Raw genomic sequence first — 25,310 nt, forward strand, 5'->3', positions numbered from 1 at the left:
CTCTGTCTCTCTCTCTCTCTTTTTTTCTTCTTTTCTCTCTTCCACTCTTTCACACTCTTTTTTTCAATTTTTATATTCGGCTAACCCTGCTGGTCTCAACAACTGGGAATTTCGCTTGCTACATTTGCGTCTACGAATTTTATTGCAATCTTTCTCTTCTCTTTCTCACTTTCTCTCCTGTGTGATGCGCAATGAAGTCCATCAGCAGCAACAACCACCACCAGCACGATATTCTTTATAATACCAAGACAGCACCACCAGCTGCTGCCACTAGAAATGCAGCAGCAGCAGCAGCACAAGCAACAGCACAAACACTAAAAGCACCAACCACGGGTGCTGCTGCTGCTGCTGCTGCTGCCAATAGTGATCATCGCAAAGGCATTGCGCTTGATCTCAAGACTGTCAAAACCACGTCCGAAGAACCCGAACGCACTCGCTCACGTATCTTTGGACTTCAGGAAGCCCCTACCTACTATCCCTCAGAAGAAGAGTTCAAAGAACCCATCAAATACATCCAGCAGATAAGACCAGAGGCTGAAAAATTTGGCATCGTCAAGATTGTTCCGCCAAAGAGCTACAATCCAGCCTTTAGTTTGAATACAGAGGCAAGTGGTCTTGAACATACATACCGTCTCTCTCTCTCTCTCTCCCCTCATTTCGCAATGCTGTTTGCGATTAGCCTGTATGTCCTACATGTTTTGGTCAAACTAAATTTTTCTTTCATCTTTGTTTATCTTAAAAATAATCCCCCACCCATCATTTTCCCCATTTTACCAGGAGTTCCGGTTTAGAACTCGCATTCAGAAGCTCAACAGTATGGAAGGCGAAACAAGGGCCAATGTGAATTATCTGGAACAGCTCTACAAGTTTCATCGACTCCATGGCCATCCGGTGAACAAAGTGCCTCAGCTGGACAAGCGACCCATTGACCTCTTTAAACTGAAAAAGGAGGTTGCCCAGCGGGGAGGCTACCACATTGTACGTTTGTGTGTGGAAATTTTTATATGAGAGAAAAAAAATCGCCTGACAATTTTCCGTTTCTCTCCATATCTTACATACTTCTTCCTACTGTTTATTGTTGCTTGTTCTAGGTTACCCAGCAGAAGAAATGGGCAGAGATCGGACGTATCCTTGGATACACGCGCAAACAATGCACGTCCATGTCCAATGCACTCAAGTCGGCTTACAACAAGGTGATCTTGCCCTATGAGGTGTGGCTTGCCCAGCACAAGCAAGACAGCGGCAAGCAGCCATCATCCTCTAGCGTTGGTATGCGACGACAACCGTCTGATCAAGAAGGTACGAATGCCAGCAGCTAGACGCAATGACACGAAATAATATACAGGTTGACTAATCTCACTAATAAATAGAAGCATCCGCTTCGTCTCCTAGCAATGGCGGTCAAGCCTGTGAAATTTGCAACAGTGGCGAGAACGAAGAGGAAATCCTGCTTTGCGACGGATGCGACCGTGGCTATCATATGTACTGTCTGACGCCAGCGCTCAACGCCGTTCCGAAATCAGATTGGTACTGTTTCAAATGTCTGACAGCCGCGGGCGGTGACTATGGCTTTGAAGACGGCGAAGAGTACACGCTCCAGGCTTTCCAAAAGGTGTGTGACAAGTTCAAGAGCGAATGGTTTGGCTCCAAGGGCCAGCACCCTACCTCCGAAGAAGACTGTGAGGAAGAGTTCTGGCGGCTTGTCGAAAATCCCCATGAAACTTGTGAAGTCGAGTACGGCGCAGATCTTCATAGCACTCAGCACGGCAGGTAAAATGGTGCCCCCTTTCCACTACACCCCCACACCCCCTCCCCTTCTCCCCCCCCCCCAGGAAACACAAAATTCAGCTCAGTGTAACCTGTTTTGGCAAAAGTCGTCACACACACACACACACACACACACACACACACACACACACACAAACACTCACTCACTCACGTTCTATCCTAGTGGATTTGCGCCACTGGAAAGACGGCCGGATGGTCGATTTGTCAATGAACCGTGGAACCTGAACATGATCCCGATCCTGCCCCAGTCGCTGTTCACGCACATCAAGACAGACATCAGCGGCATGATGGTGCCTTGGCTGTACATCGGCATGTGCTTTTCGGCGTTTTGCTGGCACAATGAGGACCACTACACCTATTCCATCAACTACATGCATTGGGGCGAGACAAAGACATGGTACGGCGTACCTGGAAGCGACACTGCCCAGTTTGAAGAGACAATGAAGGCCGCAGTGCCCGAATTATTCGAGCAACAGCCAGATCTGTTGTTCCAACTCGTGACCATGTTGAGCCCTGAGCGCCTGTTGAAAGAGAACGTCAATGTTTATGCAGTGGATCAGCGTCCTGGCCAGTTTGTGGTCACTTTTCCGAAAGCATATCATTCCGGTTTCAACCATGGTGTAAGTTTTTAACTGTAGCTGTTCCTGCTTCGTACTGCATCCATCCATCGATCGATCACGCTTGTACTCATCCATCGTCGTTGTCTTTTCTCCAATGGAATAGTTTAATTTCTGTGAGGCCGTCAACTTTGCCCCAATGGAATGGGTCGACTCCGGTCTGGAATGTGCGAAACGCTATCAGCAGTACCGCCGCCAACCATGCTTCTCGCACGACGAATTGTTGGTGACAGCCATGCGTGAAGACCACTCTATCGAAACTGCTAGCTGGCTCAAGGACGCGCTCGTAGACATGCAGCAGCGAGAAATGGCATTGCGTAATAAATTATTGAAAAAGTATCCCAAGATCCACACCATCATAGAAGACGTCGAATTACCCGAAGACCAGCAGCAGTGCGTCTTTTGTAACGCGTATGCGTACCTGTCGCATATTACTTGTGAATGCACGAACAAAGTCTCATGTCTTGAGCATCTTACTGATGTAAGTTTTCCCTTGTGTTACCGATCTCTAAAACACAAAAAAGTTTAATTCCTTACTTGTTCTATAAACAACAGCTGTGCACGTGCGACCCGTCAAAGAAAACACTCTGCCTTCGCTTCTCGGAAGATCAGCTGAACGAGATGGTCCAAACAACTGCCAGTCGTGCATGTGTTCCCTCCGCTTGGAGTGACAAAGTGCGGGAAACGTTGAGCACCCAATCTGCACCCACATTGAAAACCCTTCGACAATTCGTGACCGAAGCCGAAAAATTATCTGTCCCGAACGAGGAAGCACGCTGGCTTCGCGAGTTTTTGACTCAGGTCACCCATTGGTTGGAAGAGGCTAGCAAGTACATTATCCGTAAGCACCAGCATCGACGCCGTGACAGCAGAGACCACAACAACAACAACAACAACAACACAAAACTCTACACCGGCGAAAAGTACAACCGTATCAAGCATCTTCTCGAACAAGTGTCAAAAATGTCATTTGACGCACCCGAGATCGGCATGCTTGAAGATACGCTCAAGACCCTGACGGATGCAAAGAATACGGCAACGCATGTACTCAACGACCCTTCTGCATCGCTGAAAGATTTCAAGGAGGCGTATGAGTTTGGACACAATCTTGGTGCTGATTTCCCTGAGATGCAGCAGCTAGAGTTGAACGTGAAACGGCGTGAATGGAACGAACGTGCGCCTGCAGCGGTCAACAATCCTGCGACAGAGTATACTGAGTTAACAGAGCTGATCGAACAAGCGAAGCAATGTCATGTGGCCGAGAACGATCCCACGTATCTCGCTTTGGTTGCCAAGGAAAAGCGCGGCATGGAATGGATCCAGCAAGCCGAACCTTTGTTGAAAGCGTCCAAGACAACCATCACCATGGAAAGCATTCAAGATGTAATGCATGCTGCGCATCAAAACGACGTTCCCCGCGTACCGCATCTGTACAGCGCAGTACACGACCTTGCCACGCGAGCAACCGATACTGTCAAAGATGTCAATCGGCTTTTGGAACGCGCCCGCACAGCACTGACACTAAGCGAACGACCCTCAGCAACGGAACTGCACCGTCTATTGAAATCAATCCGCACGCTCCCTATTCGTGTTGACGGTGCTGAAACATTACAGGCTGAAGCCGCCAAGATCGATGCGTGGCTGGTGCAGGTCAAGAAATCGTTCAACATGACGTCGCGCACGCAACAAAAGAACTCCTTGGAGCCCCTGTTGGACGATATTCTAGAAAACGTCGAAACGATCACTGACAACAAGGAAAATGACGTGTACTGCCTATGCCGCACGCCCGAATCAGGTCTGATGATTGAATGTGACTTGTGTCATGAATGGTACCATGGTCCGTGCGTCAAAGTGTCACGTCGTGAAGCCAAGGCACAAACTTCATATGTGTGTCCCGTTTGCGACGGCAGCCAGACAATTCCCCATGCATCCAAGGAACGTGCTCGATTAGAAGATGTGTTGCAATTGCTTGAAGAAGCTGGGAAACTGTTGTTTGTGCCCAAGGCACATGCCATCTTGGCCGATATTGCCAGTCGCATGCAGGCTTTCCGAAGCAAGGTTCAGGCATTCTGTCGATCCAAGACGCACCTAGGTATAGAAGATATTGACATGATCAAGAAGCATCTGCGTGAACTCGAAGGTCTTGAGATTGTGTTGCAGGATGAAACCGAGTTTTTGCGGCGCAAGGTACAATCATTATCGCCCGTGTCACCTCAGTCGTCGTCGATATCGTCTTCTTCATCATCACCCGTGGTACAGCGTGTGCCATCCTTGACAGCTGCAAGCTGGACAAATGGCTCAACAACAACAACAACGACGACGACGACATCTATGGAAATTGACACCCAGGATCACGATCGCACAGTACCGTCGGCGACCTCATCACCAACAGCAGCAACAACAGTTGCATCGCCGTCATTAGCACGACCCTCACCTCAACCCGATGCCGTGTATTGCATCTGTCGACAGCCAGCTACGAACTCTCAAATGATTGCTTGTGACACCTGTCATGATTGGTTCCATCTCGGCTGTGTCAACTTGACAAGCTCTATGCTACCCAACATTGATCGTTACGCATGTCCAAACTGCATTGCCAACAAACGATCCAGTAATGGCAGCAGCAACGGCAGTAGGCCTATTATTAAACTGACCGTCAAACCACCAGCGCCCCCATCGCCAACCAAACAAAAGCGCAAGTTGACAGCTATCACGAGTGGTAATGCTGCAGCACCTTGTGAGAATGGACGATCACCAAAGCAACAAAAGCGAAGGTCTGTTAGCGTTGATTTGCTGCCTCAACAGCAACAACAACAGCAGCAGCAACAACAACAATTGCAACCACAGCCTCAGCCATCACCATCACCACAACCGCAGCATCGTAATCATAACCATCATCCACACCATCCCCATCACCATAGTCGCAATCATTACAACAACCTATATCAATCGTCACCAGCACCAGCATCGGCTGTACCGACCCCTATAGCAGCTGCTGTTACACAATCCTCAGTACCACAACCATCCTCAACAGAGCAACAACAACAACAACATGCTGCATGGCTTGCTTCAAGCATACCATCAGCCTCTACGCTGGCCGAACAATAAAAGCCTTAGTAGCCTATATAAAACCCTCCAACCAAAAAAAAAAATTAATAGTTCCTGTCTCTCTCCCTCACTTATTTTTTCCTCGTACTACTAAAATCTTCTTCCTCAGTCACTCTCCCTCCTCTCTTGTGTTTTTTTTTGTCCCTCTCGTCCACTCTTTTCTTATACTGTTCTATCCCTTTCTTCTTTGTTTTTGTTGTCTCTGTATATACGTAGTAGTTTTCTATAATCCGGTGTTGGCGGTCTCTTTTGGAATAATTTACCTTGACGTTTGGGTCTTTTAACAACATGATACTTCATATAAATGTAAAATGGGTTTTATTTTGCAAAGCTCGTTCAGACATACTAAATCCTTCATAATAATGGTACATATAGTGAATATTATTGGCAAAGATAGATCCAGAAATAGTGGCTTTTGGCTACATGTTTCGATACAAATGATGCCGTCCATATGTAGCATGTGGCCCAAAAATGATATAGACATCATACTGTACTATCGTACCCGCTAGTCTGAAATGTCTTATGGACTTTTACTGCACTCAAAGGTTAAGCTTATCACTGATAAAAACCAACAACTGATCCTCCCGCGACACAGTTGTAAGTAAATAAGCTTATCTGTAGCAAAGCCTGAACAGCCTGTTGTTAATACATACTGGCACTTTACAAAAGAAAATCTTAGAGAATTACCATTCACTGATTCTCTACTACATATCTGATTGTGCAATCAGTATATTAACAGTATATACACGGTCTTTTACTATGTAGCCGTACTAAGAGAGTCGACGCCAAGTTCGAAATATACGATCGTTCTCGGAAAAGCAAAGCCATTACTATTATGACTCAACCGAGACATGACCAAGCATGATGTTTTTAAGAGTTGACTGAATAAATCAGCGGTGAACAAGCACCTGCATACTTTACGTTGCACAAAACAACGACAAATTTGCGCAACAATAAAACGGAAACACAATGATCATGCTCTGGACCGTGCACCACATCAGTTTATTGTCACTAGAAATCATTCATTAGAATGATAGCTGATGGCAACAAGCTACTTCAAAAGTATAAACACAAGTTATGTCTTCTCTAGTGTGGTTATCGTGTACTGTGACCGATGCTAATGTAGCAACGTGGTCCTCACCACTATAAACTAATAAGTAAGAACCTTTGCAGCAGGCCCCAACTCCAAATGCGGAAATTCAACATGCTGTGCTAATAATCTTGCACTAACTCCATCGCATTTCTCTAATAGCAGTAGTCTTTTTTATTTTCGCTTTTTATTCTTTCCTGTCAAAAGAATATACAATGTATACCACAATGGGGCAATCTGCCCCTACCATGGGCGCATCTAATCCTTCCGGAGGTTTCCAATCGTTCCTACAACTTTCTTTTTTTCTTGATACAGCTGTATGTTTTTTTCTAAACTAACGGCCACTGAATGTAGGAATCCGCCTTAGCTTCATTAACCCTGCCGACCAAGCAAAGTTCGAAGACCTGTTTACTCGTGCAGCAGCATCCTCCGGAGGCAACAATTTGCCCGGTAAGTGGGTTATTGTAGTTTGGACGCAATCTCCAAGTTCTGCTTTTCAGTTTATGGTTTCCTCGTACGTCTCGTTTTTTTTTAAAGCTCATCATCTTTTTTTTTATTGGGTTAATACCAGCCATGGCTGCACGCGACATTCTTACTCGATCGAGACTCGACAATGACTCCCTCGCCAAAATTTGGTAATTACGCCATTATGATTCTTAAACATCCTTTTTGAGATGTCCGGTGATAAAGCGTGAATTAAGAAACTGAACGTGGGGTTAATAGGGATTTGTGCTCGATTGCGAATGCGCCGCACTTGACGTTTCCTGAGTTCGCAGTAGCAATGTACTTGACGTCCGAAAAGCTTAGGGGGAAGCTAGTTCCGAACGCGCTTCCACCTGCTATCCGTGAAGAAACCGAACTGGCCATGGCAACACTTGCATCCAAGCAAGGTTCTACTCCATCGACACCACAACAAATCCAACCGCTACATACTTCGTTCATGCAGCCACAGCAGCCTATGATGACAGGCATGCCACCGCCACAACCACAACAGTCCATGATGACCGGTATGCCACCACAGCATCAACAACAACAACAACAACAACAACAGCAACCATTTTCCAACGCGTCGTTCCAGAACCTGATGCACCCATCCAATTTGTCGGTACCGCTTCAAACGCCACTTCGCACTGGTATTGCACCTCCAATGCACAGCAACAACAACACACCAAGACTTGGAAACCAGGACTTTGCGAGCAAAATGATGCCCAATCAATCGGGTGGTCTGCCCAACTTCCTGGGTGGACGGTCCTCAGCATCAGGGTTTTCATGGAAAATCAGTCCAGAGGAGAAGCAACGTTACCGCGAGATTTTCCGGGCATGGGTTGTTCCTGGAGAAGACTACATGTCGGGCGAAGCTGCAAGAGGTGCATTGATGCAGTCGCAGCTTCCGGAACAGGATCTGATGAGAATCTGGGGATTGGTGGACAAGGATAACAATGGCAGTTTGGACGAGGACGAGTTTGCGATTGCTATGCATTTGATCTATCGCAGATTGAATGGTTTTGATATCCCTTCGGTATTACCCACCGAACTCGCGCCCCCATCAAGCGTTTTGAAAAAGTTTGTCTTGGGTCGTCAAGTGAATCGCCCAGCCCCGTCATTTTCGCGTGATTCACCTCAAGAACAGCAACAACAACAACGCTCTCCAGCAACTTCGCCACAGCAAGATCGTGATGGTGGCCAGGGTGGATATGTCTCCAGTGCACGTAGAAAGGGCCCTGCCAGCCGCTTTATGTCTTCCGCCGCAGCGCGTCCAAGAATGCAGTCGTATGATGAAGAAGACGAGGATGATTACAGAGAACAAGAGGACCCAGCATTGGAGGAGCTGCGTCACCAAATTGCAGAAACGAAGGTGGCATTGGATAGAGCGACGCGATCTAAGGCATCACGGCAACAGGAGTATTCGAGCAGCCGGTACTCGACCGAGGAACTGAAAGAAAAGATCCGCAAGACGCAGGAGGAACTTACTCGGGCATCAAGATCTAACCCCAAATACTTTGAGAACCAAGAGATTTTGCTGGATTTGTTGGAGTCACAAAAGACTCTTCAGGACGAGATTCAATACCTGTGCAACCGTGACATTCCGGTGCTAGCACGACAGCTTCGTGGCGCTACGGCCGAACTCCGTGATACAAAGGTACGCTATGCCCGCAAGAACGACGGGTCCCAGGATTTCATGGCTTTTGTCGAGCCTACAGGCCCTGGTGGCATTGTCACCGAAAGTGATCGTGTGCGTGCCAAGGCCAAGGCGATGATGGCGGCCCGCAGAGCCGGTACTTCCAGCACCAAGGATACGCAGTTTGAATTGCGTAAGGCTGAGCAAGAAAAAGAAGACTACGATCGCCAAGCCGATACGTATGAACGTGATATGGAACGAGCCCGTGATTCACTCCGTGATCTGCGTGGCGATTTGCGTTATCTCAATACGTTGGTCGAATCGAAAACCGTTGTGAATAAGAAGCGTTTTGACAAGGGACATGAGCTGCCTTATGAACTTCGACGTTTTGTTGAGCAATTGGAACGCGACTCTGCTTTGGATATCGCTACTTCGCCACGATTCACGCCTTCAACGGCTAGTTATGGTGGTGGTGGTGGTAGCAGCTCCCACATTAAGTCAGCCGCCAGCCCTGCTGCCAGTAACCCGTCTACAGCGTCACGGAGTATGAGCAGCCCCAAACCAGCAGCTCCTGCTAAGCCAAGAACGGCTGAAGAAATTAAAAAAGAGGTAAATTGATGCTGAACGGGAGGGAAAAACGTCAAGTTTGCTAAGACTGAAACATATGTTTGCAGGCTGAACGACGTGTGCAAGAGCGTCTGGCTGCATTACAAGCAAAGAGATCCCCATCGCGCTCGCCCAGACCTTCCGCGGCTAGCACCCCGTCACAAGCCAACGAGGATGCGTTGGCTGCGCAGAGTAAGTTGGTTTTATTTCCCGTATGAGATCCTATGATCCCATCAACATAAGGGGTGTATTCTATCGTGTAAAAATTCATTCGATTGCTATGTTTTTGTATGGATAATAGGACGGTTACGTGATGCAGAGCAACAAGCACAGGCCAAGATCCGTGAAGGTGAATCGAGACGGGATGAAACCGAACGACAGCCTCGGGATTATGAGCGTGAGGCACGCGAAGCCGAAATGCAGCGTGTACAAGCTGAACGTGAGCAAGACGAGCGACGCATCCAGGAAGAGCGAGATTATGAGCAGCGAAGAATTGAAGAAGAAAAGGAGCTTGAAGCTCGACGACAGGCAGTGCTCCAGAAGGAGGAGCAAGATCGACTGGCCCGTCATGCTGCTATTCAAAAGGCCGAAGAGGAACGTGAAGAGCAACGACGACGCGAACAGGAAGCGGAAAAGAAGGCTATGGATCCTCCTGCTGCGCCTTCAGCATCGATCCCCACACCACCTCCCCCACCTCCCCCAGTTGCTCAAGAATCATCGATACCACCTCCACCTCCACCTCCACCTGCACCCGAGGCACCTGCCACTGATGCAGCCGCAGCAGCTGCTGCTGCTGCCAACAAGATGAGCAGCAACAACCCATTTGCTAAACTACAGGGCCAACAGCAAACAGATAAGCAACCCGAAGAGGACAAGAAGGAAGAAGCCGCACCAGTAGTAGCAGACGAGCCAGAAAAGCAGCCAAAATCCAAGCGAATCAGCTATAATCCATTCGCCGCCTTTTCTGCATTTTCTGCTACCAAGGCCAATGATGACGAGAGCGACTCTGATGATGATGACGGCTGGGACGTTGTTCATCATGACGATACGGATGACGAAAACGAATTCCCTGCCGCAGGCAGCGCAAAGAACCTCGCTGGTATGCTGTTTAATGCCATGAGCCAGCGCAAGAGTAAGTTACAGTTAAGCAGTAATAGCGATGGTGACAGATCCAGTGCTTGGTGGGTAATAACAACGCAACATTGTCAATTAACAAACACAAACAAACCATTTTATTTAGGTCCAATGATGCAGCCACGCGAAATAGCATCGCCTGCAGCACCAACAACTCCACCTGCACCTGCACCTCCAGCCGCTTCTGCTGCTGCTGCTGCTGCTGCTGATGTTCCTCCTCCACCTCCTCCTCCACCAGCTGTCGGCGGTGTTCCTGCTGCACCTCCACCACCTCCCGCACCTGCTGCACCATCAGCACCTGCTGCGCCACCAGCACCTCCTCCATCGTCCGATATTCCAGAGCCATCTACAGGACGCGGTGCTTTGCTTAGCCAGATCCAAATGGGTACAAAGCTACGAAAAGCGGCTACTAATGATCGAAGTGCTGCATCTGTATCTGGAAAAGTAATTGGTGGCGGCGGCGGCGATTCATCTCCAGCTCCATCCTCAGCCCCATCACAACCACCAATTTCTCAGCAACCGTCGTCTCCTACGCCTCCACCCGCTGCAACACCAAGCAGCAACTTCCTTGCCGAATTACAAGCACGCACAGGCGGTGGTAGTCCTGCTCCAGCAGCAACAGAAGCAGCTCCTGCCCCCGTTGCTGCCCCTGTTGCTGCCCCCGTCGCTGAGCCTGTTCAACAACAGGCGCAAGAAGGCAAAGGTATAGATGGAATAGAAGGATTTGGGATGGAAAGATTCAGTGGAAAGCCTTTTTATATGAGTGTTTAGCGTAAACAACATCATTCCAACCTTTCTAACCAACCTGTATATAGAATACATTGCACAGTGGGCATACACTGGCCAAGGAGATGGTGACTTATCATTTGAACAAGACGCTACCATTGTCGTTCTCAATGATTCTGATCCGGACTGGTGGTACGGAAGTGTGAAGGGCTCGAACGAAACAGGTTATTTCCCTAAAGCCTATGTTCAGGAACCAGGTAAGAAGAACAGGAAGAGATAAACCAACTTGAAATCCTAAAAAGCTGTTGTTGTTGTTGTTGTTACTACTATTAGGTGCAGCAGCTGTTGCTGATGCTGCCATTTCTGCCGAACCAGCGGATAAAGTACGATTGCCTGCCAAGGCACTATATGATTTTGAAGGACCTGCAGGACAAGAAGATTGTTTAAGTTTTGAAGCTGGTGCGTCGTTGGTTGTTCTTGACAAAGATTCGGACGATTGGTGGCGAGCCGAGTTAGCAAGCACAGGCAAGAAAGGCCTTGTACCCGCCAACTATGTACAACTCGATTAGATCGGAGAAACGAAAAGACCCATCATTGATTTCCTTGCTTTTATTCTCTCACAAACACACACACACACACACCTAACCAACCTCGCCCACATTATTTCACTTTTCAAAAAAAAAAAAAAAACTCGCACATTCTCACAAACACGCACAGTAATAATACATATTCCCAGCAATCGTTCTAAAGTCCCTTATTGCTGTGTTGTCAGCGAGCCACAAGGATGCGCTCAGGTCTCGTGGGGAAGGGGAGAATGAATATGAAATGAGGGAGGGAACAAAGGCAGAAGAATACTTATTCATGAAGGGACGGGTATAAGATGATAGTGTAACGTCGTAGTGGATATCAAGGTAGTGATACAGGGTCATAAAGAATGAGACGTCAATACAAACTAATAATCACATGCAACAGCAAAAACAAATAGAAACGGCAATGCATTCAATGCAAACAGGCCAAACAATACGTGAACTACAGAGGAAAGAATTGCGCTCTAGTCTATTTCTTGAGTGAGTTTGGTTTATATACAGTAGTATCGTGAGCGACTCTTTATGTTGCACACACTAGATGGTAGAAATATCTGAGATAATATCAAGTTTTGCAGGTATTAAATGCCTAGAAAATGTCTCCTGCCTAACCAAGAATTGACATACTCATTCTGCCGTCATGAAATGACTTTGAGTCGTTAAAATCATATGAAAACATTGGTAATAGTCTTCGTCGCTGTCTTGGATATTGGTGTGAATAAGAAGACCTTGCCTCTCGGCTTGGTCACAATTATCAAGCACCTACCGTCTATGCTTAATGGTTTGATCGCAGATTATTTTTTCGCGCTCTGTATAGCGGTCGGTGCATGCTCAGTCAATAATATATCATAGATAGAAGAGAGAAGTGTTGGTGGGTGTTTCGAGGCGTCAGATTGCAAGAGAAAGAAAGTTTACGCTTATTGGTTGAATTTCGCAGTCACTTTGGTATAAATAGGAATTTTGGTAAAACCAGCAGTATAAAAGCAGCGCTTCTTTTACCGCTAAACTTCTTTCAAGGTGAGCTTACAAATGGCCCTTCTCTTCTTCTTGTGTTTTTGTTATTAGTATCCTAGTACACCCTTTTGCCATTAGAGTAGTATAGCAACAAAAAGAAAAGAGTTTTTATGTGTTTATGTACACATAACATGTATTTGTTGTATTTATTCAATCGGTCACTAACAATGATATTTATTTTATATTCTATGAATAACGAATATGGGTCTTTTTTTTATCTTCTTTTTTTAATATCTTTCATATGTTGAACCTGATTCGTGGGGTACTATTATACTACTCCATGTACGACAAACTACCATCTTTTTGGAATCCTCAACGATTATGCATCATTTAGCTCCAATAAACGCCTCCATCATTTATATTTCCAACCATATTAATCATCAGCCAAAATGTCTAATGCCATTGTGGTGAGTTTCTCAGTTTATTTTGAGGGTGTTTTCTCTGTTTTATACGTACTCACATATCGTTCTGTGCTTTTAATTTTTCTTAAAAAAATGAAGTCGAATGTATACCGTTACGTAATTGACGAGGTCATCAGTCAAGTGCGTGGTGAGTTTGAAGACATGGGCATTGACGAGGCGGTTTTGCAAGAATTACAACGGGTAAGAAAATGAGAGAAGAGGGTGGGGGGGGTTGGGGAAACGACAGGGAGAAGCGATTTTTACCATATCACCCAAAAAAACCCCCTCCATTCGAACAGCTGACAAATCCATTTTGATAAAATGAAATAGTCTTGGGAAGCCAAGGTAGCTCGGTCACGAGTAGCAAACTTTGGTTTCAGCGATGAGGCATATTATGATGAAGACGGGGAGGAGCAACACAATATAAATATGGCAGCTGGAGGTGACAACGCACAACTTCAGTACCCTACCGTAAGTCTTTTCATTTTTATTTTTCCGTGCTCCTGTTTTCCTGCTCACTAAAGGAGCGTCCACCTTAGCCTTACGCACAAGGCGCTACAGCAAGCTTGCCTGCTTTAGCTGCTGGTGGTATTCGGCAACAACTTCCTCAACAACAGCAGCAGCAGCCGCAAATGTCTCAACCGCAACAATCACAACTAACACAACAGCAAGCTGACTCGTACAATCCATCCACGTTAAACGCGAATGGCCAACAGCAGCAACAGCAGTATACTTTGATGCAACCCAACACAACCCAAGCACAACAAACAAAATCCACTAATGCTAACACCCAGGATATCCAGCTGCCTGGTGGTGGTGGTGGTGCTGCTGCTGCTAACAATTCACGACCCAATATCCCTCAAAATGATGGCTCAGCCGATGCAGATATGACTACTGAGGTATATTTAAAATCCTGTATTACAAAGGTGACATTCAAGAGGGTTCAGAGAAACTTACGTTTTTGTTTTCTACTATTTAGCAAATCGATGCACAGATCGCCGATATGTGCAAGAACGCTGACGCGTCCAGCTTGTCATTCACAGCCACTTCTTCCGCAGGAAACTCCATACCACTGAACGCTTTACCTGACGATGTTAAAGTCCTTATGCGTGACGCACGGGATCGTGCTGTGAAAGCCGGTGCCATCAAGCCAAACACACGGATTCCGCAACTTGACGGTGAAGGCGACACAGGGGTAAGAGAGGCCGTCGTTTTTGCTATTAGTACTGTCTATATAATGAGAAGGTTTAGCTGTTTTTCTAACTTGAACTGTGGTTGTTGTTGTTGTTGTTGTTTGTAGGATGACGATATTAATTCCGATCTTGACGATTCAGATGATGCTGATGATGACGCTGATGGTGGAGAGGAAATCGAGCATATCATTCTGTGCTTGTATGATAAGGTAAAGAAGAGAGCTACACGCAATTTTACTATGTACTTGCGTTTGAACTTTTTATTTTTGCTGACCATTTTGCATCCCACACAATAGGTCACTCGTACAAAGAACAAGTGGAAGTGTGTGTTGAAGGATGGCATCATGCTTGTAAACGGAAGAGACTATTTGTTCCACCGTGCCAGCGGCGACTTTGAATGGTAATAGCATCACAAAGAAAAACGACGTTTGATTCAAGGAAGTGACGAGAATGAAGGGAAGGATCATGACGCTGCTCCCTTTGAAACGAAAAACACCACCAAAATCTCTATGTATTCCTGTATACAATTTCGTACTCTTGTTCTCTCTCTCAAGATTAGCATAATAATCAACTTTTATCTACCTCAACAAACAAACAATTAACCAATCTCCCATTTGCTCTTCGTATATATAAACACAAATACTACACTCTGTTAAAAACCGCATATAAAATGTTCATGTTACTATGTGACACAACGTATACATAGCAACGGCAAAGCACGGGGCAACAATCTAAAGAACTTAAGCTTCTCTTTTACAAGAACAAGGCCACCAGATATAAAATCCAATAATGCTCGAATAAGTGCTGTTGATGGCTATAAGGTCACTAAGAAACCAGCGTTTTGAAGGTGTACGTGTATGCCAAAGCATGTCACCAGCACCAATAGCAAGGCGGAGTTGCCTTATTGCGATAAAAAAATTGGGTCGGTGACGTTGCGGAAAGGACCTAAGATTAAGCAGGACGCGTATACGTCTCTTTCTTCCAACCTCTATTTCTTTTCTATATACAACGCAACGCTATTGCCAATAAGCAATAAGAAAAAATGACATCAGTACAAGGTTCTTCTTCACAACCCGAAGCAGATCCTAAGGCACGAGCTCTCAGTGGTTACAAGCGACGATTGCTGGAGCATCGCGAACTGGATGCAAAACTCAAAGATAGTACGTCACCTAAATAACCTGTCTCGCCCTCTATGAGTCATCCATTCCAAGGAACATGAAAGATGTAAGGGGGACTTATTTTAATGACTCGTAATCATTGTATAGTGCGTCTCGGATTGCGATCGCTTGAAAAAGAATACGACCGTTCAGAAGATGACATTAAAGCATTACAAAGTGTCGGCCAAGTCATTGGCGAAGTGTTGAAACAACTCGACGAAGAACGATGTAAGGCAAACAAGCAAAGGAAAAGGGGAAATTCAAGGGATGGGAAGTTGTGAATTTAGTGAATATCGAATTAAATGAGCTGCTTCTTGACATTGGTATATTTTTCGAATGCTATATAGTTATTGTAAAAAACACGAGTGGACCACGATATGTTGTTGGCTGTCGTAACACAGTGGATAAAGACAAGCTCAAGCAAGGTGCACGTGTGGCATTGGATATGACGACTCTCACAATTATGCGCATCTTACCTCGTGAGGTGGACCCACTTGTATACAACATGTCAATGGAGGACGCAGGCTCTGTCAGCTTTGCTGGTATCGGTGGTTTAGGAGAACAAATCAGAGAATTGAGAGAAGTGATTGAACTGCCCTTGTTGAACCCTGAGTTGTTCTTACGTGTTGGCGTCAAGCCTCCCAAGGGTGTGCTTCTTTATGGTCCTCCTGGTACTGGTAAAACTCTCCTCGCAAAGGCAGTGGCAAGCACATTGTCCGTCAACTTTTTAAAGGTGGTGTCAAGTGCAATCGTCGATAAATACATTGGTGAAAGTGCTCGATTAATCCGTGAAATGTTTGGTAAGTTTCATTTTGGGTGTTTGGAGATAAAGGTTAACTTCATTCAGGTACCAAATGGAGAGATTGATTTCTAATGCTTTGAGTGCACGATTGTATATAGGCTATGCAAAGGAACATGAGCCTTGTATTATCTTCATGGACGAAATCGATGCTATTGGTGGCCGTCGTTTCTCTGAAGGCACTTCTGCAGATCGTGAAATTCAGCGTACTTTAATGGAGGTAAAAAAAAAAGAACGATGATTAACAAAGAAATAAAGCAAGGTGATAAAAATCTTGAGGTGAAAAGAAAAACTAAACATGGTTTGTAGCTCTTAAATCAAATGGATGGCTTCGACTATCTCGGACAAACCAAGCTGATTATGGCAACCAACCGTCCTGACACGTTGGACCCTGCATTGTTGCGACCAGGTCGTCTTGATCGTAAGATTGAAATTCCTTTGCCCAACGAACAAGGTCGCTTGGAAATTCTCAAGATTCATGCTGGCCATATTACGAAGCATGGCGAAATAGGTAAAAAAAATTATTATTTAGAAAGGGAGGATGGTATTTTCTTACTAGCTACGTGTTACTTGATAACTCATTTTGACATACTGGTAAACCACTGTTACAGATTATGAAGCTATTGTCAAGTTATCAGATGGATTCAACGGTGCTGATTTGAGAAACGTCTGTACGGAAGCTGGTATGTTTGCCATTCGAGAAGAACGTGATTACTGCATCCAAGAAGATTTTATGAAGGCCGTTCGTAAGGTCGCAGATGCGAAGAAATTGGAAACCAAGCTGGACTACGAAAAGATATAAAACAATACACGGATACATTTCTACTATTACCACACCAACCACACCCCCAACCTTTTTTCTTCTTTTTGTTTACCATCAAAAACAAGCACTTTCCTCGAACGCACTTTTCAGAAGCAACCCATAAAAATATAATAAAGTATGTAAAAGAAAAAAGAAAAAGAAAAGCGGAAATGGTGAGAAGGAAAGAAGGATGGTGAGTGTTAAGAGTACAGCGTTGGTAGTTTTGAAAGTTGGCAAACTAGAGAGTTTTTTAAAGATATCCAATAACGGTTCGAGATTGTCAAAGATATGCATAGATGCTATCCACACGCTTGACTACCGATATATTGACGTAGGATGGTTTTGCTGCTGCTGCTAATAGTTTAGTAAAATTATCGCATCTCGGAAGCTGAGAATTTGGGGAACTGTTTCGCGAGACTTCTTATATCGACCGGGCACATTCAACGAGAGATATTCGAACCCAAGAACCATCATGTCGTGAAAACTATTCAAACTTCTTTTCCTTGGCTATTAAAAGCTGCTAAGAACATCCAATCAAGACATATACGAAGCTATCTTTACCTGGTTTTAGGACAACAAATGCTCTTGGTTGATTTGCGTCTAAGTTAGCGCTGAGCAGAGAACATGGTCCCTTGCGAATATAGTCTCTACTGCTCTGTCGCTTTTCAGAAAGCGAAAGATTCTCGAATAGCTTGATACTTCAACGTCGTGATCGACACACTTCTTCTCCACTAAAACTCGGGTTGTGTTACCTTACAAATTCAAATGTTAATAGGGCCAATTCTATTGAGAATAAACAGATTATCATAGGTATTTGCGCTCTCATATGTATAACATATATATATTGCCCTCACATGTTAGTAAAGAGGTGTACATAACCAAATTCCAGTGGTTCCCCGTTTAATTCCATTCATAATAAAATCAACCTTCCGTTATTTCAACATTCTTAGTTTACCCTATTACCTCATATATCATACATACTGATGCTTAAAACTCTCTCATTTCACGTAAATCTTCAGCTCTTTTAACGCAGCACCTCTTTTCGGTTCGAATTAAGTGAAGAATACTGTATACACAAGAGCGAGCCCAACATCGTGAGTATCAACAAATGAATGCTATCGACATAAACAAAACTGGGAACTGGCGTGAACCAAGATATTTGCGTAGAAAAGAGCTGGTGGCTAAGACGATTTTGAAGTCAAGTGGGTACGAGTCATTGGTACAATTCCATGTCTTGTTTTTACTTTACACGGTCAAAGCCAACGCTGTAAATTATTATGAGTTACTCCTATTACGATTATGGTTCATTCTTTCACGGAGATGCCGTGCTTTTCGAACACTCCGTGGTTCTTGACTAGGATATGTACTTAATTTCCAGTCGGCCGCACGATATACCATCCAAGACCCTTCCAAAACCAGGTAACTGACAACAATCTCGACGACCAAGCCGCCCCAACCAGGGAAAAATGCCTTCCATCCGCCTTCCATCCAAGTTTGTTTGACGCAGTCAAAGAACCCAGTATAGTATGTAGGAATTGGCTGCATTCCAGTGTCTTGAAGCATCAGCTTAAATACGACCGTGTCGACGGGGAAACTTATGGCTCGTGTGATAATGCTGCTTGCTATACCGGACACCATTTCTGGATAAAATGTCCGTAATAGTTTGGCGTCTTCTCGTCTTCGTCCACTACTGCTACCACCGCTCGAAGAAGAAGTTGCAGCAACAGCAGCAGCGGCTGCTGCTGATGATGGATTGACAATGTTACCACTACCACCAACAACACCCGTTGGATCGAGATCGGCGAGTAAAGTCGATTCCAAGGCGATCCTTGAATCTTCTACCGCGTGGCGTCGTGATCTACGGTGATGATGATTTTGTTGCTGCTGTTGAAGTAATCGTGACCGTCGCGATGACCACGAATTGAATGGTTTTCGAAAGGAGACAAAGGGGTAAATCCGTTGGTATAAGAAAAGCAATAGTTTTTCGGTCAAAATCTGGGTCAGACAGGACGGTATAAAGACAGACAAGATATGTAGAGGTTGTTGTTGTTGTTGTTGAGAATGGCTGATGCGTCGAAAAGTGAAAAAGCGTGCAAGGCAATGTGTATATGAAAAAATGAAATCCTTGACACCTCGTATTAACTTGTGAGTGCCCGCTGCCTGGACTCGAACGATTAATGCACTTCGATAAAATGGATATAACAGGACAAACAATCCTGTTCCTAGACTACATCATTCCATTCCATCATAATTTCGTATACCAAACCAGTGTTAGCAAATATCCGTGAGTTTTTTTCTACCATATCCTTGTTTTTTTTCCCTCCATCGCTCGTCCTCGTACCATGTCTTTGTTACAAATGGAAGAATCCCAGTCCCCCGGGGTTTGCCATAATACGAATCATATGCGCCTGTAACTGCCTGGCTGAGGAGACCGAAACCAATACCCGAATACATTGATGGAAGGCCTCGTGTACGATACATGCGTCGAAATGAACATACAAACGCCAGTGGCGAGTCACTACGTCCTGGTATTGGGAAAGCTTGTAATCGGTGTCGCGCAACGACGATCGGGAAACACAAAATGTAGTTGGCCACCATAGTGCCCATGGTCAAACTTACAGCCACTGTACTCTCTCGTGCCTCTATAAGGATACGATCGGGTGAGGAAGAGACCAATCAGCCTTCGAGTCTTGTCTGTAATGTTGTGCCGGTGTATGAAGAGTACCTTTTTCTTCTGCAGGGGCACTGTGCTGACTGACGGCATTAACAACGTCGACTTGAGCACGCGACAATGCTGAATCCATCCGGCATAAATGATACACCTGTTCCTCGCGTTCAAAGCTGTCACTGCTCGACCGTCGTTGAATGCTGCTTCCGAGTGATAATAGACTCAAGTATGCCGTCAACGTCATGTCGCAATAGCAAAATGTTTGATATAGTTACAACTGGTCTTAAATAGAGACAACATTAATTTAATTTTTTTAAAATAGCACCAGTTGCTGTGTATAAAGTATAGGCCATCAATAATGCAACCTTTAAATTCTGCCTTTTCAAGACGCGTTACAACTTACGAAGAACAAGAAGAAATACGAGCGCAAGTGTACCTAGTAATATTGGTACCCATTCCCTTTACGTCAACACTCTGAAATTACGAATAATAAGAAGCGATCAAAAGAAACCGTGATAGACATAGTTCTCCCCTTTGTTCTTTCATTGCACCTAAACTTCTATCTGCAGAAGAGTACCCTATTTTCCTCTAAGGCTTATGGTTTTTTTCAACCAGTCATTGTGGAAAATTAGACTTTAGCGCATATGCGATTGTCATGCAAGCGCTCGCATGATATACAAAATCGAAAAGGCATTAAAGCTTAACCCAGTCAAAGAAGAGGCGATCCTCCCAGTAAAATATTTCACGCTTAAAAAAACGATCTTCTATTAAATTGGAATGTAATCCGTTCCTTCTTCCTAATACGATCTACATTATCTCTGACACAACTACGGCAATTATAATATGACGTATGGGAGAGTGCAGATTCGGCGGGTATATTACCTGTGGCGAAGAGCAAGTGCACACGTGTTTAGTATCGCTTGTTATCTAGTGACAGTAAGCTCGGGTATATATGCTGGAGAACTTTGAGCTCGTCGATGATCGATCTAAGGTATGAGCGAAGCTTCTTGGCCTTGTTAGATATAACGGCGACTTGAAACATGTTGACATCTTTGGTATTTAAACGGGTGAAAGTGTTAACAATAATGAAGAAGCAACGACCCAATAGCAGTCATGCATTTATAAAAAGACATTATTGAGGGTCAATCCAGATTAACAAGGTATATGATTGTCATTGAATTGGTATTGAGTAAAATGGTTGAAAACCATGTCGGCGTATAACACCAAGGCAACATCGTGTATCCTTCGAAAAGGCTCTTGCGAAGATATGCCTTAGGCAGAGCCATTTTTAAATCTCTGTTGACTACATAGTAATTGGTGGCGGTATAACGTCCTCTCCCCAATAGAATCAAATGACAGTGTCGCGGCAACGAGACCGCTGACCGGGAGCATTTCGAAAATGAATAAAGGTGCCGGGCGCTTGATTATATCGTCAATGGATTGCTTACATTCCGGATAATACGGAGGGGCATCGAGCAGAAGAGAGCTGCCGTCGTAGCTGGTGGTATATGTCTTGGGTCGTACCAGGTAATTATTGGTAATAGCGTTTCTCTAACAATATAGATAAAGTAACTCTTTTTATGACCGTCTTCTCTTTTACAAGCCTTTTTCTTTCATATATTCGCATTGGCGAGTCGCCCGACTTTGTCATGGTATTTCCTTGGCAAATTCCGGAAATTAACAATATGTCAAGGAGATCCAAGGATGCTTTCTCTGCTGGGGCTTGACTCGGGCTTTTTTTTCTCATGGGTAAAGGTGTAGTTAAGGTGCCTTGAATAGCTAATTTCCTAGTAGAAAACTTGCTATTACTTGATGGTCGTTTTTTTTGAAGAGTCTTTTTATTATATACTCAAAGTTGCTGCAGAGGCAGGCTGACACAGTGAGGATTTGATGTCACATTTTCTGATAATAACGGTTGCTGCTGGCATAAGTCCGTTTGCGGGCGCGTTTGATCTTGTTACTGCTAAAGTCAGATGCAACGCGACGTGTAGTCAGTGTCTGGCTACTCGACAACTGTTGCTGAACTCCAGCGACCTGCATACGCGCCGTTACGAATTGCCGCTTAATCAAGAAAACACCATAGAACTGGTAAATACAACTGCGTCTATCATACAAAAAAATAGACGCTCTCTGCTCTTGATCTTATTTCCAGAATACAGTACTATTGCTGTGCCTTCTAATTCTGAAGGCTCTAAAACCGACTTGCTGCTGCTATTTACAGTCAATAAGTTATATCAAGCAACGCATTGATGCATTATCACTTTAGCCAGCGTGGCGCATATACCATACACACATAGGTTTTAAGTCAATACTGGCACTTTATATCTCAAATACTGTATCTCAGGTACAGCCAAAAGTAAAAATGTAAGTGAAATAAGAGAAAACAGAATTTTTGTTATGCAATGCTTTATTATTAAAAATGAAATGTAATGCATCGCGGAGCAGGCGGACATGACCAAAGGTATTCATGTTGTAGTATTTATGACTATGAACGTTTGCAGTAAAAAAAAGATGGTATGTTAGTCGCTTCCATCCAACATTTTTCAGCAGACTCTGTATTCGCAATCCATACGTACCTTTTGTATATGCTGCATCTCACTATGCGGTGTTTGGGAGGGTAATATCATGGATTGGAAAATCACACTGTAAATCTGTCGGTGATTCCATCCTATTGGATCGTAAAGCCGCACTGTATATGCGTCGGCAGCTCCATCCTTTTCTGTTTTTTGTTTGTTTGTTGTTTTCCCCTACAAGATTAATACAAACATAGCGTTAGATGATCAGTCAATCGAAACTTAAAGTGGCGTTAAACAATGCAGAAAGTGACTTACCACTGATATTGTTTGTAGAAGGTGTTGATAATGTGATGCATAATATGATTGATGTTAAAGAGATTTCCTTGGTTCATGTCCGCTGCTCATTCAAGTATCGCAATTGTATGGTATGGTATTTCTTTTGCTAAATGCTCGACCGCAATCAGCGACGCGATCCTTGGTTGTGTTCTCAGAGAGTGGCACCATGAGACCACCGACCCGAAGAATATAAACTCGCTGCCTTCACCAGAATAGCACACGCGTGCTACACTGGGCTTGTGGGCCACCATACACCCACCCATGGCCTGCAAGGCCATCATAGGCGCCCCAGCAGATGACCTCTAAGGCACATGGCAAGTGTTGCGGTGGTGAGCATTGGCATTGACGTTTGTGCTGTATGCATCTCAGCGTGTCTTTGAACTGTGCGGTAAGTGCATGGCAGTGGAGATATTGACGGTGTCATTTGGGAACTGTGTCCTGCAGAGAGAGTTGAGGGGTGTGAGAACAATGCGGCTTGGATCTGAGGGGGTTGGGGCAGTGGAAGGCAATGTGATCTGGTGTGGTTATCTGGGCTTTGGGATGCAACATCATCTGTTTTTGTAGGTAGTCCAAGACCGGGAATCGGGAAAAATCTACACATGGCTAGAATGGCTTGAACATCCTAGCCAGAACACTCATCCCTTATAACGACTTTTTTTTCCCGAGCTTCAGCTGCGAAGAAAGAAGAGCCGCTATAAGGGATGCTTCCAGAACATCTATCGTTAGTGATTTCTGAATGTAATACCGATAATAGTACAGATCCACACGTTTTTCTATAGTTACCAACCAAACAAATAAGTCTGTACATACCATCATTGTCGCCAAAGGACTGTCTTGTATATCTCTGCTGTTCTTCTTATCTTGGACTACCTACAAAAACAGATGATGTTGCATCCCAAAGCGCAGATAACCACACCAGATCACATTCCCTTCCACTGCCCCAACCCCCTTAGATCCAAGTCGCATTGTTCTCACACCCCTCAACTCTCTCTGCAGGACACAGTTCCCAAATGACACCGTCAATATCTCCACTGCCATGCACTTACCGCACAGACACGCTGAGATGCATACAGCACAAACGCCAATGCCAATGCTCACCACCGAAACACTTGCCATGTGTCTTAGAGAATCAACTACTGAGACGCCCGTACTGCGCCGCACACTGGTCGGCCACCGCTGCTCCTATATAGAGTACAAAGAGTGAAGGGTGAGGAAACTATTATGAAGCGATGTTCTGGTATATTGAAATTTGAAAAATATATACCTCACACCATCAAAACTTCAAAACTTGTCTTTGCCACTTGAAGACGCTTCTCGTCTAATGAAAAAATGATATGGCAAACATTAGCTATTCATCTCTTGTAATCATACCAGGTAACAACGGAGTGTATCGGATGTACGTACCTTATTCTGGGCATGGAGTCCAGCTAAAGCGCACGAAGGCGCTTTGTCAAATAAATAGGGCGGAAACGGAGGAAGTTTTGATCATGGCGGAGGCAGAGTGGCGGTAAAAAGGACAAAAGGGGAATGACCTGTCAAAGTCAACGAAACGCAGTCAGTACCCATGATACACGCTATTACGCGCCACAGCCAATAAATTAAGTGTGAGAGATAAGCTTACCAGTATTTTTTATGTTTTTAAAATGTTTTTGTGTTTTTGCTTTTGTGGTTTTTTTTCAGAGGTTTTGTAATGCTTTTTTGCTTTTTTTTTCGGGTTTTCTGGTGTTTTCTCGTCGTACGGCACTGCAATAAAAAAAGAAAAGAGGAAAAGAGCCTAAAAGAGTCAACAATTAGTTTATAACAGGTACTCGTCAATCTAACCAAGACTGATAAAACAAGGTCAAGTACTTACTTTTTTTTACCACGAATAAACCGGCCAGTAGATTACCTTGAGGGGCGGGGTGGGTTCCCACTCCATCTCATCTCCTTCACCGGTCTTCCACTCCGTATCCACCGACTGCTCCTCAACGTCTTCCATTTCAACATCTTCGTTGAAATCAAGCAAGGTGGGAACATATTGTTCCTCCTTCTGCTGTTGCTGCGGTGGTATTGTTGGCAGAACATCCTCCATTTCAACATCTTCGTCGAAATAAGGCTGTTGCTGCGGTGGTGGTGTTGGTGTGGGAGGGGAAGGGGAGAGTGGCGGTGGCGAGACATGCAACCATTGTTGCTGCACCTGCTGTATTTTCTCAATCCGCAACTGCTTGCGCTCACTTTCCTGTTCATTTCTCTTTGCCATCAACTTTCCAAGCACGGTATTGATTGGCGTTGGGGCAGCCGAGGGCTCCTCACGCTTTGCGGGAGCTGCAGGTGCTGATGGAACTGCAGGTGGTGGGGTAATTGCGGGTGCGAGTGATGTAGGAGGTGGCTGCAATGATGCCGTTAATGCTCCATGTCGAGCTCGATTGAAGCGTCTGACAGGCTTTTTAAAGACTCTGTCAGTCATGCTTTGCGGTTGGGGTTGCTGCTGTTGCGGTTCCTTGTGGATGAGTTGTAGCTTTGTGGGCGGGAACATTATGGTAGCGAGCTAAAGAAGAAGAAAAAAAGAGGCACGCGTCAATCTCGAAATTTATTGCCCCGCTGTTTGGGCAGACGGAGCTTCAACCCTTTTTTTCTTGCGCATTACCATTACCTCACGCTCCCTAATGTGTTCTC

General features: G+C 44.9%; 6 protein-coding genes across 6 annotated transcripts; 4 read left to right on the forward strand and 2 right to left on the reverse strand.

Annotated features, from left to right (window-relative positions):
• Positions 1-191: 191 nt before the first annotated feature.
• On the forward strand, positions 192-5,510 carry BDB00DRAFT_783556 (PLU-1-like protein-domain-containing protein; the record flags this gene model as incomplete). Its single annotated transcript, XM_053120392.1, has 7 exons — positions 192-682; positions 792-978; positions 1,092-1,299; positions 1,371-1,770; positions 1,952-2,408; positions 2,512-2,886; positions 2,961-5,510. The coding sequence occupies 7 exons, from the start codon at positions 192-194 to the stop codon at positions 5,508-5,510; spliced, it is 4,668 nt and encodes a 1,555-aa protein (XP_052985210.1).
• Positions 5,511-6,723: 1,213 nt separating this feature from the next.
• On the forward strand, positions 6,724-11,712 carry BDB00DRAFT_327152 (uncharacterized protein). The gene is made up of 9 exons (XM_053116956.1): positions 6,724-6,873; positions 6,955-7,050; positions 7,172-7,235; positions 7,324-9,328; positions 9,394-9,517; positions 9,627-10,457; positions 10,566-11,162; positions 11,275-11,442; positions 11,488-11,712. Exons 1-9 carry the CDS (start codon positions 6,816-6,818, stop codon positions 11,535-11,537), a joined length of 3,993 nt encoding a protein of 1,330 aa, XP_052985211.1. The 5' UTR covers positions 6,724-6,815; the 3' UTR covers positions 11,538-11,712.
• Positions 11,713-13,283: 1,571 nt separating this feature from the next.
• BDB00DRAFT_797499 (transcription factor IIA, alpha/beta subunit) lies at positions 13,284-15,169 on the forward strand. The gene is made up of 6 exons (XM_053121548.1): positions 13,284-13,385; positions 13,515-13,655; positions 13,724-14,083; positions 14,164-14,379; positions 14,485-14,586; positions 14,674-15,169. Exons 1-6 carry the CDS (start codon positions 13,347-13,349, stop codon positions 14,779-14,781), a joined length of 966 nt encoding a protein of 321 aa, XP_052985212.1. The 5' UTR covers positions 13,284-13,346; the 3' UTR covers positions 14,782-15,169.
• Positions 15,170-15,419: 250 nt separating this feature from the next.
• BDB00DRAFT_753864 (26S protease regulatory subunit 10B) lies at positions 15,420-17,135 on the forward strand (the record flags this gene model as incomplete). Its single annotated transcript, XM_053118717.1, has 6 exons — positions 15,420-15,537; positions 15,643-15,762; positions 15,882-16,334; positions 16,435-16,553; positions 16,643-16,844; positions 16,945-17,135. 6 exons carry the CDS (start codon positions 15,420-15,422, stop codon positions 17,133-17,135), a joined length of 1,203 nt encoding a protein of 400 aa, XP_052985213.1.
• A 966-nt stretch (positions 17,136-18,101) lies between these two features.
• On the reverse strand, positions 18,102-19,834 carry BDB00DRAFT_327331 (uncharacterized protein). Its single transcript, XM_053116957.1, has 2 exons — positions 19,477-19,834; positions 18,102-19,362 (listed from the first exon to the last, which is right to left on the reverse strand). The coding sequence occupies exons 1-2, from the start codon at positions 19,740-19,742 to the stop codon at positions 18,411-18,413; spliced, it is 1,218 nt and encodes a 405-aa protein (XP_052985214.1). The 5' UTR covers positions 19,743-19,834; the 3' UTR covers positions 18,102-18,410.
• Positions 19,835-24,320: 4,486 nt separating this feature from the next.
• On the reverse strand, positions 24,321-25,174 carry BDB00DRAFT_327342 (uncharacterized protein). Its single transcript, XM_053116958.1, has 2 exons — positions 24,508-25,174; positions 24,321-24,429 (listed from the first exon to the last, which is right to left on the reverse strand). Exon 1 carries the CDS (start codon positions 25,168-25,170, stop codon positions 24,514-24,516), a length of 657 nt encoding a protein of 218 aa, XP_052985215.1. The 5' UTR covers positions 25,171-25,174; the 3' UTR covers positions 24,321-24,429; positions 24,508-24,513.
• Between the last annotated feature and the right edge of the window lie 136 nt (positions 25,175-25,310).

The sequence above is a fragment of the Zychaea mexicana genome (assembly GCF_025766255.1).
Source record: "Zychaea mexicana strain RSA 1403 chromosome Unknown BDB00scaffold_3, whole genome shotgun sequence".
NCBI classification, from domain to species: Eukaryota; Fungi; Mucoromycota; class Mucoromycetes; order Mucorales; family Lichtheimiaceae; genus Zychaea; species Zychaea mexicana.